This window comes from Sciurus carolinensis, chromosome 2 (assembly GCF_902686445.1).
Source record: "Sciurus carolinensis chromosome 2, mSciCar1.2, whole genome shotgun sequence".
Classification (NCBI taxonomy): domain Eukaryota; kingdom Metazoa; phylum Chordata; class Mammalia; order Rodentia; family Sciuridae; genus Sciurus; species Sciurus carolinensis.
The window spans coordinates 47,973,028-47,991,829 of NC_062214.1; the positions used below are offsets into that span (position 1 = coordinate 47,973,028).

Genomic DNA, 18,802 nt, shown 5'->3' on the forward strand with positions numbered 1-18,802 from the left:
TGGGATGCAGGGCTGTGAGGATAAACCAGCTGGGCTCCAGACCCCCACCCAGTCTTATAGGACTGGGTTGGAGCTGATGGAGCAGCCCTGGAGTTGTGCAGACAATATATATGTTATATACATGCCCACAGGTGCTTTCAGGGTTTATGTCACCACTGAGTGTAAAATACGACCTCTTGCTCTGCCTTTTTCTGCTTAGAGATGATGGGAGGGGCAAGGTGGGGGAGTGGAGATGAAGCACTGGACAGAGACACTGGTCAAAGGGAGGCAGTCAGCAGCACAGACTGTCTGGTGGGCAGGGCTATGTGGGATTCAGAGTTGGCAAGGGAGTCACTAATTGCAGCTGCCACCACCCCCTGCACCGTGGCCTTAGTACTGACGCTGAAAGCATGTTGTGGAAAGTCCTCCTGTTTGTGGGGCTTGTGGTGCTGGGAGCCCACCTCTGCAGTAACAAATTTGTAGACATTGACAAGACCAGGGAGTTTTTTGCTCTTTCTTTGGAGTATGTTGTGTTTTGGTTTAATGAAGGACAGAAAGATGAGTTTGCCTACAAATTTCTGCGGGTTCGAAGAAGCCAGCGTGAGGTAAGTGGTCAAGTCTCCCCTGTAGTGCCCACCTTCTCCCTGAAACCAGGCATTGGGTAGGGTGGGAATCTTAGGTCTGAGGAAAGAGCAACTGATTTTTTAATTTGGTAATGTTTAAAAAAATAAATAAGGTGTAACTAAAGGAGCTTCATCTTTGTGTGTGTGTGTGTGTGTGTGTGTGTGTAGACGATGAAGAGAAGGAAGGAAGGAAGGAAGATAGACAGAAAGACATGTATTAAACTGAGCTCAGGAGGACTGATTGGGTGGGCACCTTCCCAATGGGTGGGAACCTTCCCAATGGGTGGGATGCCCTGTGCTGGGTAACTGGTTACTTGAATGTCATTACTGAGATAACATTCATGCAAGAAGTCAGTTGAGAAGTCAGTAATGGAGATAGACAACAACCTATCCTCATGAGACTGTTATGCTGGGTAAAGACAGAGGAAATCTAGCCCTCAAATCCATGAGTGAGATGGTGGGAGATAGGGCAGAAGGAGTCAGTGTAATGATACAGGGCAATAGGAGGTCAGGAGGGTTGGAAGGTTGTGGTTATTTGGGTGGGTGGTCTGGGAAGACCTGTCTTTGTTAGGCAGACCTAATCATGTGGAGGTTAGGGGAATAGAAGTGCACACAGCTCAGGGATGTTCCTGGGCTAGGATGAACCAGGTGTACTCAGGGGACAGTCTGAAAGTCCATGAACCTGTGTCTTCAGGAAGGAATGCTGAGATGCAAGTGTGCAGGGGGAGCAGGGTGCTGAGGAGTTAGGATGCTGAACTTGGACTACAGGGAATCCACTGGATGTGTCCCTCAAATGAACTAGCAAGCACCTTTTCAAATGCTCACTGTGTGTCTATGACTGCAGTGCTCCCAGGCACGTTTAAGGCAAGTGTGCTCCCCTGGTCACCAGGAGGTAGGGAATGGAGTAGATGTGGAGTATGTCGATGTAGGTGGAAAACCTGAATGGAGTAAGGGAGGAACCCTAGGAGTTTGTCCTAAACACAAGGGATGGGGACTCTACCAACTGAAAGCCAAAGCAAGAAGAGGAGAGGAGGAAAATGGAGAGATCTGGGTAGATTACAGCACATTGAGGAGTCCTAAGACAATCCTGTGGAATGGTCACAAAGGCAATAGGTTTTAGGGGACAGGTTGGCCCTGAGAGATATTTATCAACATTTGCTGATTGTAAGCAAATCTGTTTTTGTCCCTTCCTGCTTCTTTTGAAAGAAACAGCAACTGTGTCCAGCAGTAACTGTACCCATGCTCAGATCATTGTTCTCATGTGAAGAGCCCTGAGCTAGACAAGCACATCGGCAGGGACTAATGAGGAGGGCTCCATATCTGCAGCATATTCTTGCGGCCTCGAGTTTGTGGACCCTCCCTCCTGCCCAGGTACACACTTTCCTTGGGGCTTTCTTGTTCCCTTGGGATGCCTCATCCTTGGGTGATCTCAGCCCTCAGCCCTGGGACCACAGGAGCCCTCAGCCCCAATCTCTTCCACTGCCTCTACTGCTGCTGCCCAGCTGTGGAGCCCCAGAACTTAGTTCGTGGGGGTTGTGCAAGGAGGGAAGGGCATGGGTGAGGGAGTGTGTGTGAGTATTGGTAGTGTGCGTCAGGCGTGGATACATCTGAGAGTGTAATTGGTATGATGGAGCATGTGTATGTGTGTGTGTGAGGCGTTGGTGTCAGGAATGAATCTATGAGTGTATGGTCGGGGTGTGTTGGGTATGAGTGTGTGGGAATGTGTGGTGAAACGCAACTGGCAGGGATGTTCCAAAGGCAGTTTCCCACTTAATTTTACAGAGAGAGATTTGGGTGCTCCCATTGCAGCACCAGGTTCACATTCTCTATATTGCACCATTAGGGCCAGTGCTCATTATGTGAGAATTGTGCAAGTTGAAAATGGCAGCAAGGAAATGCAAGTGGCAAGCTCTCACTTAATTCACAGAGAGGGCATTTGGAATTGTCCCCAGTGGTTGCAGACCCTAATGTGTTGGGCCCAAGTGTGCGTGTTTCAGGCATGAGTGTCTATCATGGTCACCTGGCCTTACTCCTGAGTTCCTGAGTCATCATCTTTCTAGGCAATTTCAAGGTCAGTCCAGTAAAGTGAATGCTCCACCCTGGGAGAATTTCCTGGTTGGTTTTGCTTTCCCTTCCTGTTTGGGTGCTTCCTGAATTTTTATGGACCACTAGTTATGGAAATGAAAATAACTTTTAATAACTTTTTGAAAGACCATAATAAAACATTCAGAACAGCATGGGACAGATAATATCTACTTCCATAAATGTATGCAAGCTGTTTCTGTGCACTTGGCACCTACCTGAAAGACAATTTCCCAGTCCCACAGCATCACCTATGGCTCTGATTTTTTTCCTTTTTTTTGTGCATTATAATTATACATAGCACTGGGATTTGTTGTTACATATTCATACATTCATACAATATAGCAGTATCAATTGTTCAGCTTCATTCCCTAGTACTCCTTTTTCCTTCCTCTGCACCTCTGGTTTCTAATAGCAGGCTTAGTCTTATCAGTTTCCCTGCTCTGTGTAAAAGGAGTCATTTAGCATTCCTTCTCTGTGTCTGGCTGATGATGCTTAGGCACAAATTTGAGAACAGTCATTTTATCTCTCATAGTTGTAGCATGTGAAGGATCCTTGCTCTACAGGATTTGATTGTGCAGTGTGTATTCATCACCCTGATCATGAGACCACCAGGTTTTAGCCAATGGGAAGAGTGCTGACAGAGGATTCCAGTGCATTCTTTAGGTGTATTTAATGGGCATTTTTTTTTTTTTTTTTTTTTTTTTTGGTGCTGGGAGTAAAATCCAATGCCTTGTGCATACTAAGCACATACTCTACCACTGAGCCATACCTTCAGCTTAATGGACATCTTTTTGTAGGGAAATGGAGAATTAAGAAGAAAAATTGAAATAAATTAAAAAAGAGATTGTAGATGACATGTTTATCTTTATTGCATATGAATATTCACATCTTTTGTTCCTTTTTCTATTTTTCTCTGTTTACTCATTATAACAAAGTATTTCATAATTGTTTCTACAATTTCTTCTCAACAGTTATTGAATTGGACATATTTAATAGACGTGGAGATGGGTCGTACAGTTTGTAAAAAACATGATGAAGACATTGACAATTGTCCGTTACAAAAAGGCCCAGGAGAGAAAAAGGTTTGAGAATAAAAACCCCAAAGCATCATGAATCCTCTGGGAATGCAATGGAACACCAGAAAGGCCTTTGGGTGGAGTCCTATGGAAAGTTGTTGGGATAGTCCAGGGAGAGAATGAGGGCTCTTGGTCCCTCTCCCACCAGCTCTCAGGCTCCCACACTGGCTGGAGAAGGGGGGCATCTTAAAGAGACAGAGCCTGGCTCCCAGTTCTGGGAGCAGTCCTCTGCTCACAGCTTAACTGGCTGAACACAGGCAACCTGCTGACATCCATGTGGCCTTGGTCTCTGTATAGAGCCCTCCCTCTGGTCCCAGCCCTGTACCTTTCTGAGACCTGTGGTCCTCACTCTTCTTTTGCTCATGTCTGGGGATTGGAGGACTGTTTAGTTATCTGTTTTCTTTACCTTTCCTTCTCATAACTGGGTTGGAAGGACTATTCCTGGTGGGCCTGAGTTCTGACATGGCCATCCTATGACTGACATGTGATCCATGAGATGTGGGAGCTTAAGGTTGGTTGTCTATCAGAGGCATGCCATCAGTGGGAGATCTCACCCTCCAACCAGCATCCTTGCAAGCAGTCTCTGGGGTAGGTTTGTGCTGCTACTGTGTTTGGTGGTGACTAGCAGGACCATCTCTCAAGCTGTCTGCTGGCTCTGTCAGATCACACAGCAATGGGGACAGAGCACCTGGCATCATGTGTACTGGGGAGGCTGTGAGTGTACTATATGCCTCAGAGTGATGGCGTCAGGCAGATGCCCTCTAGGGAGCTCTAGGATTCAGGCTGGGGAGAATTCAGTAATTTCTGCCTGTTATCCTGGTGAAGGCTTGAGCTTTATGAGCTCTGCTCCAGGTGAATGTTTATACTTTTATGTTCTCTGTCTTTTCTTTTGTAGTATTTGATGCATCTCGAGACTTTACTAACATGTTAAATGATATCAATGCATTACATTATGTTTTACAATTTATGCATTGCAATTATTTTTTTCAGGTGCGCTGTACTTTTATTGTGTTTTCCCTAGCATGGATGACCAAATTCAACGTCCTGAACAGCACCTGCTTGCAGACATAAGCAGGGAAGGGGCCCTTGGCTATCCACAGCAGAAGTCCCCTCTTTCTCCGGAGTTTGACAGTCTCTTGTCCTGGATCTTCGTAGCACCAGCACAATTAAAAGCATCTCACAGCACCTTCTGGGTTTTTGAGCTGTTTTGTACCTGCCTATATTATTTCTTTGCTATGGATGTCACTGTCAGTGACAATGGAGAATTTTTTATTGTTATTATTATTACCTTGACCAGGGGCAGAGTGGTAAGTTCTGTGAAGCAGCTTATTCTTCCTTTGATGTTTTCATTCATTTATTCTTACATTACTTAATTCATTGATTTATTTATTCTCTAGTTTCTCCATGTTCCCATCCATGTATTCAGAAGAAATGTAGAAAAAAATTTCCAAGGAGCAGCCACTTGCATCCCCTCTGCTTTCATCTCAGTGAACAGGCTTACAGTGGGCAGCACTTCTGCAGAGGGGCCTGAACCAGGCCAAGAAAATGGGGGATAGTAACTGAAACTCACAAAAGTCTCTGCCCTCATAGATACCACAGGTTGCCTGACTAACAAAAAAATTTTCTCCAAAGCTTGAATGACAACTCAAAAGACATGTCCCCACTTTCTCTCTGATGCCTGTGTTCCCCCTCTGGGACCCATCCTAGCTTCCATGAGTGTCACCATCACCTATTTTCCCTGCCTTGGAATGAAATGGTTAGGTGGTCTTCCTGCCTTTGCCCTAGGTCTATGGGGACCTCAGTTTGGAAGAAAGTCTGCCTCTTCCTGAGTAACCCATTCCCATGAATTGTCATAGTGTTGACAGAACAGGGTTTTCAGAAGAATCTCTGGACCATGTGATCTAGGAGGGGAGGAGGGGAAGACAAACATTAGGCCCTAGGTTATAGGCTTTCATCCTTTTAGATTTTTATTCCAGTAATAACAAGTTTCAAGCTTTTACAACTGTTCCCGAGTCAGAATGAATTTCAAGCTTTTACAGCTGTTTCCCTGAGTTAGAATTTAACCTGCCCAACTAGTTTCCTGACTGCTCAACTGCACATTCACTGTCTCTAATAATTAAGTCACACTACACATTCTGCTATGATTAACTCTCTTTAAGACCTATAAAAAGCAGACCCCTCTTGTAACCAGTCGCCATTTTCTCCCCTGCACATGTGTCATGTGCCATTCCACTGATGCTTAATAAAGACAGCTTGCTGATCTGTTTGAGGTCTGCTCCCATTTTCTGTTATTTGTGCTCACAAAAGGATTCCCTCTCCTTTCAAAGCCCATTTGATTGCTTGTGAGGAAAGACAGACAATACGTAACTGCAGGGTTTGATAAATGATATGAAAGTGATGAACAGCATGAATGAATGAAAACAAGAGTAACAGGGAGAACTTTAGCTGGGGGAGGTCTCTGTGGAAATGGTGTTTGTGTTGAGACTCCCAGGGTTGGGGGGAGTCTATTCATGGAGCTGGGAAGACACATCCAGCAGAGGCCAGGCCAAGTCCCCAAGAGGAGCTTGATTAGCTAGCTGTGGAGAAGCTGTCAAAGATAGGATTGAAGAGGTCAACATACACAATTCAAGCATGATCATTTTACAAATTATAAAAATGTAAGTAAAATGAGTGAACTAAAAACAATTAAGTCAAGAAGGTCTTTTATTAAAAAGCATAAAAGCTATTAGTGATGAAGAAAGCTATTGATAAATTTATGTATATCAAAAATGGAAATACTCTTATGGAAAATATTGAAAACAAAAATTTAATCTGAACAAATTCAGAAGATAGAAGCTACATTGACAAACAGTCTTATTGCACACTATAAAAATATCAATTTCTTTAAGATTCCTCTAAAGCTCTTGAAATTATTTTTAGAAAAGGCAAATAGTACACTAGGAAAATAGGTAAAAAATGTGAGTGAGGAATTAAGAGAAGAAATACTGAGAAAAACATGGTTATCCTTGACCAATAATACAAATAGTACAAATAAAAGCAATGCAACACAGTTATTCTTCTATCCAATTGATAAAGAATAACTAGGCTGAAGGCAAAGATATGGAAAGACAAGAAATGTCACAATTCACTACCTCTGTACTCAAATCATAATGCTAAAACCAGCATTGTCCATATCAGCTGGGAACTGGTTAGAAAGGCAGACTGTCATACCTTGCCCCAGACCACATTTTAACAAGATCAGCACTCACAGTTTAATAAGATTCCCAGGTGCTTCATGTGCACATTAATATTCAAGAAGCACAGATGTGGTACACTGGTTCTCAAGTTTGGCAGTATGTTGGAATTCTTGTGGAACTTTAAAAACTACTGGTTTCATTGTGTATATATACCACATTTTCTTTATCCATTCACAATGGAATATTACTCAGATTTAAAGAAGAATGAAATGATGGCATTTACTGGTAAATGGATGGAATTGGAGAATCATACTAAGTGAAATAAGCCAATCCCAAAGAACCAAAGGCTGAGTGTTTTCTCTAATATGCAAATGCTAATTCACAATAAGAGGTGGGGAGGTGAGTTAGGAAAAATAGAGGTAATTTGGACTAAGACAGAGGGGAGCCAAGGCAGGGGAGGAGGTCTGGGAGTAGAAATGATAGTAGAATGAATCGGACAGAATTACCCTATGTGCATATATGATTACATGATAAATGTAATTCTATATCATGCATAACCAGAAGAAAGAGAAGTTATACTCCATTTATGTATGATGTGTCAAAGTGCATTCTACTGTCATGTATAACTAATTAGAACAAATTTAAAAAATGAGCTGTGTGTGGTGGTACACATCTGTAATCCCAATGGCCTGGTGACTGAAGCAGCATGATTGCCAAGTTCAAAGCCAGTCTCAGAAACTTAGTGAGGCCTTAAGGAACTTAGTGAGACTCTGTCTCTAAATAAAATACAAAAAAAGGGCCGGGGATATGGCTCAGTGGTTAATTGCCCCTGGGTTCAACCCCCAGTACTGAAAAACAAAAACAAAAACAAAAACAAACAAAACAATAAAATGGTTCAGTTTCCTGAACCATTTCCCTGAGATTTTGATTTTATTGGTGAGGTGTGGCCTGGGGTCTTATAATTTCCCTAGTGCTTTTAGTATGCAGAAAAATTAGAAAAATCACTAATACATTATTAGTGACTAGCAGTGTGTCAATAAATAATAAATTTGAAATTTTGTGTAATTTCTCAAAGATGTTAGAAAAGTTTTCACAGTTGTTATGTTGCCCACAGCTGAAAATGAGAAGTAAGCAGATAGTCTGTCAATAGGGAGGTTTAAATATGTGGTGCATTCATACTCTGTAGTGTTTTATAACCTGCCTGGCAGATTTATGCTTATTTGTGTTTACTGTATGTTGCCCTTCCTCATGGTCAAAAGAGCATCAATCTTTGGAGCTTGGGATGAAGGTCCAGCTCTGTGTCTCTCCAGGAACTTAGCTGGGCACTGATTTTCTGGGCACAGAAAAACAGAATCTCTGGCAGTTTGAGGGATGCTGTCTACCTCCTCTCTCTAAGGCCTAGGCCTCAGAATCAGGGTGAGCTATGTGGTCCTCAGGTTGGCAGGATAGGGAAGAGAGGTACAAGACAATGGAGTCCAGAAACCAGGCATTCAGAAGACTGGGGTTATGGCACAGATGGACAGAAGACCCCCAAGGAGTCCTCCACTTTGTGGGAAGTACTTGCCTGGTGTAAGTATCCCTCTAAGTGCTGGTTGGATCTGAAGGCCCTAGTTGAGCAGGTGAGGGGTGCCCTCCCTAAGGCAAGGTCACAGATGCTGAATTGCATCACAAAGTGTAGCCCTCCTGCAGGGCTTGGGCTCAGAAGGCAAAGACAGACCAGAGATCAGGACCCACAGAGCCCCTTGACCAGGGCTCAGGCACACACAGAGTGCTGCAGGCTCAGGAGAACTACAAGCTGGCTCAGCCCATCAGAGTTCAATTCTACAAGGAAGAAGAAGGAGCCCCACAGGTGGAAAATGTTGGAGGGTCAGAGGGCTGGGGCCAGGAAACCTTGGGCCAACATCTCATAGTCCTGCCTTATAGCACTGAGATATAGATAACTGGTGGCACGCATGGGATAGGTATACACATGGCAGGGTCTATCTGGAGGAAGCTCTCCTTAAAAACATAATCCACACCCAGGATAGAAGGAGAAGTGGAAGACTTATGGCAGAGACTTTTTAACCTGGGTGCCATTAGTGAATTTTCTTGGATAAAGAGAGGGATAGCTTTAAAGATGATCCTAATGGCTCAGTGATTAGGACAGAAAACCCCTTGTTTTGTTGAGATCCTTGAACTGTTAAAGTTATCAGAATCGAAATGGAGTTACTTTTGTCAGACCCTGAACAAAATACATACATACATATGTAAAGCTGGGGGGCAGTTATGAAGAAAGGGATCTCATGTTTGTATGCCTAATAATAAAATTATTCACAAAAGATTCTCTCAGAACCATAGTCTTGCACAGAGCTCACCACATCCTTATGCAGAAAATATTGTGTCCCACAATGATCTATCCAATCTTGGGCAGATGCCACTTGTTATTGATTTTTGTAACTCAGGTTTTATTTCAAATTTTCTTATGTTATTCTCATTTTGCTTTTAAAAACCTTTCCTTGTCTTAGCTTCCTTGAATACACTTGCAGTTTACCATGCTACATGTATTCCCATTCCAAGACTCTGCTGTTCCCCGATAAACTTAATCCATCTTTACAGAATCTTTCTCTGTGTTATTTAGGTTAATAAAAGCCACCCACAACTCCAGCCCTGAGAGGACCAAGAGAAGACTCATTTGTGCCTTTTTATTAAGGGACCATGAGCAGACACTGGTGGCTTTCCCTGCTCCTCCTCACCATTCATGTGGCACTGGTGGTCAGTATAGATAAAACCAAGAAACAGATAAAAGTGTTGAGGGAGTTCGAAACTATCAGTAACTCAAATGCCAACGTGAAACAGTGCTTATGGTATGCTATGCGAGAATACAACGAAGAAAGCAAGGATGACAGTATCTTTCTCGTGTCCAGGATACTGCATGCCCATCTGCAGGTAAGATGTTCTTTCCAGACAGTACTTTTGCATATGGTGGCCCAGGTGAAACCAGATTGAGAGTGGGCATATGAGAGAAATGTTGAGATGTGCAAATCCAAAGTATGTGAGTATTCAACAGCATGTACACCAACATAGTAACAATAACAACACAAAGCACTATCTATATATGCTTGGGATTTTGTCTAAGTTCTTTGCATATCTTAATTCATTTGACCCCAGAACTTCAAATCAAATGTTCATATGTTTACTGAGGTTGAAAGATAAATGGAGAATCATGAATATTTTGCAATAATGCCATCACAGACAACTTTTGAATCTATCCACATGATGTGGAATGTGGACTTGAAGTGAGGTACATGGCACTGTTTAATATGTAAGCTAATAAGTTCCCTTTTCTATGTTATTTGATATTTTTAATCCAACTATTTATTTATTTATTTCCTTTGACTTACGTTTTTATTAGTGCATTATAGTTATACATAATATTGGGGATCCTTTGGACATAATCTTACAAGCACAGAATATGATTTGCTCCACCTCAGTCCCCAGTACTGCCTCTTTCCCTCTCCCACCCTCCCTCTTTCTCCCTTCCTCTCCTCTACTAGTCTTCCTTCCATTTAGTTAGCTTTTTTTAAATTTAGCTCTTAATTTTTTATGGACTGCATTTGATTCATTGTACACAAATGGGGTACATCGTTTCATTTCTATGGTTGTACACAATGTATATTCACACCATTCCTGTAATCATACATGTACATAGGGTAGTGATTATTAAATATTAAATATTGGAGATGCATTGATTTTCTGCTTATAAAAATGAGTCCTATCTTCACAGGGTTAGGGTTATTCAACTCTAGATAGTATTGCTTATGTGAATTCCAATGGGTATTGTACTTCCTTGAGTTTGTAACATGGTGGTCATTGTTCTGTCCAATGAAAGACTTCTAGGTGATCCTAGTCATGGCTGAGAAGCAGCATGCTTCCACATGTCTGCTGGTGGGATTGGTAGGAGAAGGAAGGGACAAGACTGGAAGACAGAGTGAAAGTCAAAGAGATGAAGGAGGTTGGTAGAGGTGTTCTGGGTTTCCCCAGAAACACACACTAATGCTAGAATTCAAGGGAGATTACTTATTTGGGAGGTCATCCCAGCATATACCAGATTATTAGAGGGGAAAGCCAACTTACAGGTGAGGAAGCTGGGTTATTTATCCACCAACTCACATCTATCATTTGTTGAGAGCTTCTCCAGGAAGCTTCTGGTGGTGGCAGGAAACCCCAGGCAAGAGCTATAGGAACTGGTGGCATATTTAGAAACAGGACATGGCATGGAGTACCACTCACAGCATCCACTATAGGAGGGGAGCAGGGTGGATCTGAGGATCTGGGGGTGCAGGGGTGAGGAAGAGCAGTCATACATTTTAAATGCTTCTATAAGGCTGCTGGTGGGATTGACTGGAAAGGTAGGCAGGGACAATACCATGCTGGGTCTCACAGGCCATGGTTAAGATTTTTACTTTATCTTAGGTGCACTGAAAAGTCAGAAAAACATGAGGTCATGGAGTTCTTAGGATTTGAATGATCAATTTGAGGTTTAAAATGATCACTCTGGTTAGCTTATTTTTAGTGAAGGATTGTGAGGATGTGGTAGGGATATTCATATGATAGGATGGCCCAGCATTAGGTTCACATTTCCCTGTAGTCAGCATGTAGGAATGCCCTTGGCCTTCTCTGACTGGATTGTTAGAGATGGACAGGCAGAGGAGCTTGTTGGTTAGTGATGCAAACTGTGCAGGATAACTTGGATTGAACTCTGGATCAGCCCCTAGCTAGATATATACTCAGTATCTCTGTGCCTATTTTATTTACCTGAAAATAAAAAGGAAGTGACAGCCTCACCTAGAGGATTGAGGATTAACTAAATTATTGCATGCAAATCTCTGAGACTAATGTCTGGCATAATGTCGGCACTTGGTGAAGGTTAGCAAGTACAGTTATAGGTTGAAGAAGTCTCACCTGAAATGCTATGAACTGGAAGTGTTTCGGAGTTTTAAAACATTTTTGAAATATTTGAAATATATATATATATTTGAAATCGCTATATACACCCACATATATATATATATATATATATATATATATAGAGAGAGAGAGAGAGAGAGAGAGAGAGAGAGAGAGAGAGAGAGATCTTGGACTTAGGACCTAAGTCTAAATATGAATTCATGTACAACTTATACACATGGCCTGAAGGTAACTTTTTAAAAAAATTCTTAGTGCTGAAGGTAACTATGCACCATTTCCAGTGCACCTACATTTTGGCTGCTACAAATCTTGTGAGTTCAGGTGTGGAATTTTGCACTTGTGGTGTCATGTTGGTTCTAAAAGGGACTTCAGATTTTGGATTAGAGATGCTCAATCTGTATCAATAGGCAATCCTGTTAATGGCCAGGTTCACCTCCATGAAGAACTTGGCTTGTACTTAATGTTGTCTCATTAGCTTTCACTCTATAAGGTAGGCTACAGTCAACTTTACTAATTTTTTGGAGTAAAGATAAAATTGAATCCAACTTTATTGAGGCTTGGAGACAACAACAAGGAAAGGTCTGGTAGAGAAAGGGCCAGGCACCCCTTCCTCTCCTGCTCTAACACTTTAAAATCAGATGGAAGGAGAATTAAAATCAGATGGAAGGAGAATTAAATGAACATCACGAGTAACCTTTACTATATTCAATCATTAGCTAAATCAGTAAATACTTTTATAAACCAACTATTGCTCTACATTAAGGACCATGTGCTGAGCTAGAGGAAGGGGTGTTGGGTGGGGAAGCCACAAAGGGCAGGAGATTTCACAGGTAGGTGTGGGAGGGGGATTGGGAGGGGGCTCAATGAAGCCGAAGTGGCTGTCCTTCATAGGGCCCAGGAGAGTTTATGGTTCTTGAGGCCATTCCTTTCTTTCCTCCTCTTCACAAGACTTTGGGACCAAAAATAAGAAAAAGCTTACCTTCAGTGAGACCCCTGATTGGAAAGGAGTCTTTTCCCTGAGTATTTTGCAAATCCAAGCAGTGGACATTGTCCTTCCCCTAAAGACACGTTTGGGTGGTGGTGGTGGGGGGGAAGCAAAGAGTGACAGGGATTTTTGTGTTTGCCAAAACTTAAAAAAAATTAAAACCAAACATTTTAAAATAAAATTGCACCATTGCTAATAGATCACAGATCGCATGGAATACTTAATTGATGTTGAAATTGGCCGAAGCAGTTGCAGAAAGCCTTTAAACAATGATGAAGATTGTATAATTCATGAAGACCCTGACCTGAAAAAGGTAAGTAACAAATCAATCATCTGTGAGAGTTCTGGAGATTTCAAATGCCATCTGGGTTTATCAAGGCCTCCAGATGATCAGAAAAACTTGAGCTGCGCAGACTCTCTCAGAGGTCTGAATTGCTCCTAGTATTCATCCCCAAATGGCCAACCCTGTAACTTTTAGGGTAAAGGGTGTGGGACCCTGAACATGGCCTTCTTGACTCTCAGCCTAAAGACAGGTGGTCATCAATTTCACTCTTACTTGAAGGGCTCCATGGACCCTGGACCTTTGATGCAGGAAAACCTGCCAATGACATATTTTCACTGAAAGTCTGTCTTCTAGGACCCAGACTAGACATCCAGCTGCTGCAAGGCCAGTGTACAAAAGGAAAGACATCCATACATTCATCCACCATATAACTTAGTATCAGGTGCAGTTTACCTGATAACTGATACTAGGTCTATTGCAGGGCTAAAAATTAGGCATTGACTAGACCAGACAATGTCCTATCCTCCTGGGCTCAGTCAGAGTTTCCATGAAGGTCAAGGAACAGCCCACTAAAAGGGCAGACTTGGTCCGGGGACTTTTGGCCTCCATTCTGTATTTCTTGATCAGAGTTAATGGAGAACCCTGAACTGTTCATCCGACAGGGCTGACTGGCCAGGTGAGAATTAAGGAAATCTATCCTTAAGGAACTTACTTGCCTCTAATGTTTCCAAGGACCTCTCAGTTTTTAAGGTGCCCACTTTTAAGTGCACATTTATCAATAATGAAAATTCCTCTCTTCCCCAAATTTAGAATATTGCTGAGAAAGTAATATTTGTTTCTGGTTTTAATGGAAATGTCTATGGTATCTTCACCCTATTTGTAAAAGTTGCATTAAGTGCTCATTTCTGAAGTCCTTCCAGTTCCTCTTGACCAAGAGATATATTTTTTTTTATTGTGAACAAATGGGATACATGTTCTTTCTCTGTTTGTACATAGAGTAAAGGCCTACCATTTGTGTAATCATACGTTTACAAAGGGTGATGTTGGTTGATTCATTCTGTTATTTTTTTCCCCTTCCCCCCACCCCTCCCATCCCTCTTTTCCCTCTATACATTCCTTCCTTCCCCCATTCTTGCCCCCCTCCCTAACCCTCACTCTAACCCTAAAACTAACCCCTCCTACGCCCCATTATGTATCATCATCCACTTATCAGCGAGATCATTCTTCCTTTGGTTTTTTGAGATTGGCTTATCTCACTTAGCATGATATTCTCCAATTTCATCCATTTGCTTGCAAATGCCATAATTTTATCATTCTTTATGGCTGAGTAATATTCCATTGTATATATATGCCACAGTTTCTTTATCCATTCATCAACTGAAGGGCATCTAGGTTGGTTCCACAATCTGGCTATGGTGAATTGAGCAGCAATGAACATTGATGTGGCTGTATCTCTGTAGTATGCTGATTTTAAGTCCTTTGGGTATAGGCCAAGGAGTGGGATAGCTGGGTCAAATGGTAGTTCCATTCCAAGTTTTTTAAGGAATCTCCATACTGCCTTCCAGAGTGGTTGCACTAATTTGCAACCCCACCAGCAATGTATGAGTGTACCTTTTTCCCCACATCCTCGCCAACACCTGTTGTTGCTTGTGTTCTTGATAATCGCCATTCTGATTGGGGTGAGATGGAATCTTAGGGTGGTTTTGATTTGCATTTCTTTTATTACTAGAGGTGTTGAACATTTTTCCATATGTTTGTTGATTGTTTGTAGGTCTTCTTCTGTGAAGTGTCTGTTCATTTCCTTAGACCATTTGTCGATTGGATTATTTGTAGTCTTGGTGTTGAGTTTTTTGAGTTCTTTATAGATTCTGGAGATTAGTGCTCTATCTGAAGTATGATTGGCAAAGATTTTCTCCCACTCTGTAGGCTCTTTCTTCACATTGCTGATAGTTTCCTTTGCTGAGAGAAAGCTTTTTAGTTTGAATCTATCCCAGTTGTTGATTCTTGCTTTTATTTCTTGTGCTATGGGAGTCCTGTTGAGAAAGTCTGGTCCTGAGCCGACATGTTGAAGATCTGGACCTACTTTTTCTTCTATAAGATGCAGGGTCTCTGGTCTGATTCCGAGGTCCTTAATCCATTTTAGTTTAGTTTTGTGCACGGTGAGAGATATGGGTTTATTTTCATTTTGTTGCATATGGATTTCCAATTTTCCCAGCACCATTTATTGAAGAGGCTATCTTTTCTCCATTGCATATTTTTGGCCCCTTTGTCTAGTATGAGGAAATTATATTTGTTTGGGTTTGTGTCCGTGTCCTCTATTCTGTACCATTGATCTACCTGTCTATTTTGGTACCAATACCATGCCGTTTTTGTTACTATTGCTTTGTAGTACAGTTGAAGTTCAGGTATTGCAATACCCCCTGCTTCATTTTTCCTGCAAAGGATTGCTTTAGCAATTCTGGGTTTCTTATTCTTCCAGAGAAATTAAAGGGATACGAATTGGAAAAGAAGAACTCAAACTATCCCTATTTGCTGATGATATGATTATATACTTAGAGGAACCAGGAAATTCCACCAGAAAACTCTTAGAACTCATAAGTGAATTCAGTAAAGTAGCAGGATACAAGATCAATGCTCATAAATCCAATGCATTTTTATACATAAGTGATGAATCTTCAGAAAGAGAAGTTAGGAAAACTACTCCATTCACAATAGCCTCGAAAAAAATAAAATACTTGGGAATCAATCTCACAAAAGAGGTGAAAGACCTCTACAATGAGAACTACAGAACACTAAAGAAAGAAATTAAGGAACACCTTAGAAGATGGAAAGATCTCCCATGTTCCTGGATAGGCAGAATTAATATTGTCAAAATGGCCATACTACCAAAAGTGCTATACAGATTCAATGCAATTCCAATTAAAATCCCAATGATGTACCTTACAGAAGTAGAACAAGCAATCATGAAATTCATCTGGAAGAATAAGAAACCAAGAGATATTTTTTAAACTAAGAATGTTTTCTTTTTTAACATACTCTTTCATTATTGACCAAATATGTTGTATAATTGTCTTCTTTGATTGATTCATATTATTAATTAAAATGATAGGTTGCCTAATGTCAAACCATTCTTACACATCTATAATATAGTGCAATTGTCTTTTTTGTGGCCTGGCAGTTTTATAAATTTATTTGCTTGTCAGTGGTTAGTTTTAATTCACATTGATTATCCAGGTTTTTGAAAATGGGGTCAGGTATATAAATAACCAATGTATGAAGGTTATTTGGTGAATCTTCATGTTTGTTTTGTTTCCTGGACAAATGAACATGAATGTGATATGGACATTCCTTGTTTCTTTGGTCCTTAGAGCTTTGTTGAGCCTGTATTGATGGTGTATATCTGTGTTCCCATCTCCTTTAGGGAAAATTTCAACATCTCTTTGAGTGCCCATGGGGTATGCTTCTTGCAGAGCGCTCCCTGGGTCCACTTGTGTACATTAATGGTACACCACCTCATTGATGACAGAATGACCTTAGTACCATCATTCTTTGCAGAAGATAGTCTTCCAAGCCCAAAGTGAAAAGGAAGAGCATGAAGGATTATGCCTGCATTTATCCTTTATAATACAATGGGGTTCCATATGACACTTTTTATTTAGGAATTTTGATTTTATATTTATTAATGACTCTCAGACGCTCCTGATGTTAACCACTTGGAACATGTGGTAAACATACACAGGTACACATGAATTAATATATGCACATACATGCATATAGCAAGATCCATAGCTTTATCCCAAAGCTATTGAATAGGAATTTCCAGGTTCAAATACCCACATACCTTGTGTTACTGGGAAAGCCTGGGAAGGACAGTAATTGTTTATAGATGGTAACTGTTTAATAAGCAATTTTCTTTAATTTACTAGTTTTTGTTTTGCATTTTTTACTCTCTCTATACTAGGTAAGTTTGGGTTCTAATTTATTTTTCAGTTTTATATTGGCTTCAGGATTTTGCTGGTCTGATACAATGAAAATGAAAGTTTTCCATTTTTTTTCTTTGTTCTGGATCTGTTTAAAGATAAGTGGAGCTTTTAGCTCCTAAAGTTTGATGCAATTTACCTTTAAACCATCTTTTTTTTTAAATGTGATAATATATTTTTATTTATTTAGTTTTATTTTTTAAATTATTTATTTATTTTAAAATTTTTTACAGACTGCGTTTTGATTCATTATACACAAATGGGGTACATCATTTCGTTTCTATGGTTGTACACCATGTAGATTCATACCATTCGTGTAATCATACATGTACATAGGGTAATGATGTCTGTCTCATTCCGCCTTTAAACCATCGTGATTTGATATTTTCTGTTGCCTGTGTTTGATACTCAGCAGAGACCAAACTTTCTTCTCATTGACTCCACCTACTTCTTAAATTCTAAAGTGACTTAGCCATCCTAGTCTGCTTAAGATGTCCTTGACTGCTTTCCCAATACTGCTGTCTATCCATCTCTCCATCCATTCACGTATCATCCACCCAATCATTTATTCAGTATATACATGTGGAACAGAGAGAAACACTCTTTGGAACAAAAGATATATTAGGCTCTAGAATCTTCTAAATTATTCTTATCCTGACTGATTTGTTATCAGAACGAAAAGGATTATTTGATCATTAAAATAGCATGCATTAGTTTATACATAAAATAAAAATAGAATTATTTTATTTACATTGTAGGAAGCATTCAAGAGAATTAAAAATAGTCAACTTTACATCTAATCTTCCAGGAAAATGTTATTAGCGTTAGCATTTGTTGTCTACCTGTGGTCAGCATGGACCAGAAATCCCTCTGGGGAGCTGCTGATGGTGGAAGTCTGCAGCTTTCAGCTTTGCAGTTTTCTGGGAGCACCCTTTGGTGGATGGTGACCCATCTTCTGGGGTATTCCTAATCTACACCCAGCAACAGGACAATTTATTTTTCTTCTTATTTTGGCATGCTACTGATTTTTGTTCTTGCTGTCTTTTTTTTTTTCAGGCAGAAAGATGCAGCTTTTTGATATCAGCACTTCCCTGGAACGGAGAATTCACTGTGCTAAAAAAACAATGTAAAAATGCCTGAGGGTATTTGGGGGCATCCATCCCCCCACTGCCTGTACTTTTCTCTGTAATAAAGGAACAATGGCAGGACAATATTGTCATCAGTACTATAGGAGATTAACATGAGTGGTAGTGACAAGAACATTAGCGCAGTGTATATCCAAGACACTAATTAAAAATCTTTTTTCAAAATCTACAAATGAATTGCAGACAAATCGGTGGAGTAGAGAGAGAAGAGCAAGAGGATGGAGGGGGAGGGAGAAGTGCTGGGGAGTGAATTAGAGCCAATTATATTCCTTGCTTTTGTGATTCTGTCAAAATGTATCCTAATGTTTTATATAACTAAAAAGAATCAATTAGAAATGCAACATACAGTTGAGGAGATTCTGTGTTAGACACCCCCCACCATGTTTTCAAAAGGTAACTTACCCAAGGATATAAATGTCCTGGTTTCAGTCAATAAGATATATGACATTCCTAACCAAACAGTCTGTTATCTGGTGTACCCCTAGAAACTACCCTGTAGGGGGAACTTTTATGACCTTTATAC

At 40.8% G+C, this 18,802-nt stretch overlaps 2 protein-coding genes across 2 annotated transcripts; both read left to right on the forward strand.

Moving 5' to 3' along the window:
• Nucleotides 1–389: 389 nt before the first annotated feature.
• LOC124973872 (cystatin-12-like) lies at nucleotides 390–4,834 on the forward strand. The gene is made up of 3 exons (XM_047537552.1): nucleotides 390–584; nucleotides 3,659–3,769; nucleotides 4,754–4,834. Exons 1-3 carry the CDS (start codon nucleotides 390–392, stop codon nucleotides 4,832–4,834), a joined length of 387 nt encoding a protein of 128 aa, XP_047393508.1.
• Nucleotides 4,835–9,633: 4,799 nt separating this feature from the next.
• Nucleotides 9,634–18,274, forward strand: Cst8 (cystatin 8). The gene is made up of 3 exons (XM_047537682.1): nucleotides 9,634–9,864; nucleotides 13,071–13,184; nucleotides 18,191–18,274. The coding sequence occupies exons 1-3, from the start codon at nucleotides 9,634–9,636 to the stop codon at nucleotides 18,272–18,274; spliced, it is 429 nt and encodes a 142-aa protein (XP_047393638.1).
• The last annotated feature ends 528 nt before the right edge of the window (nucleotides 18,275–18,802 follow it).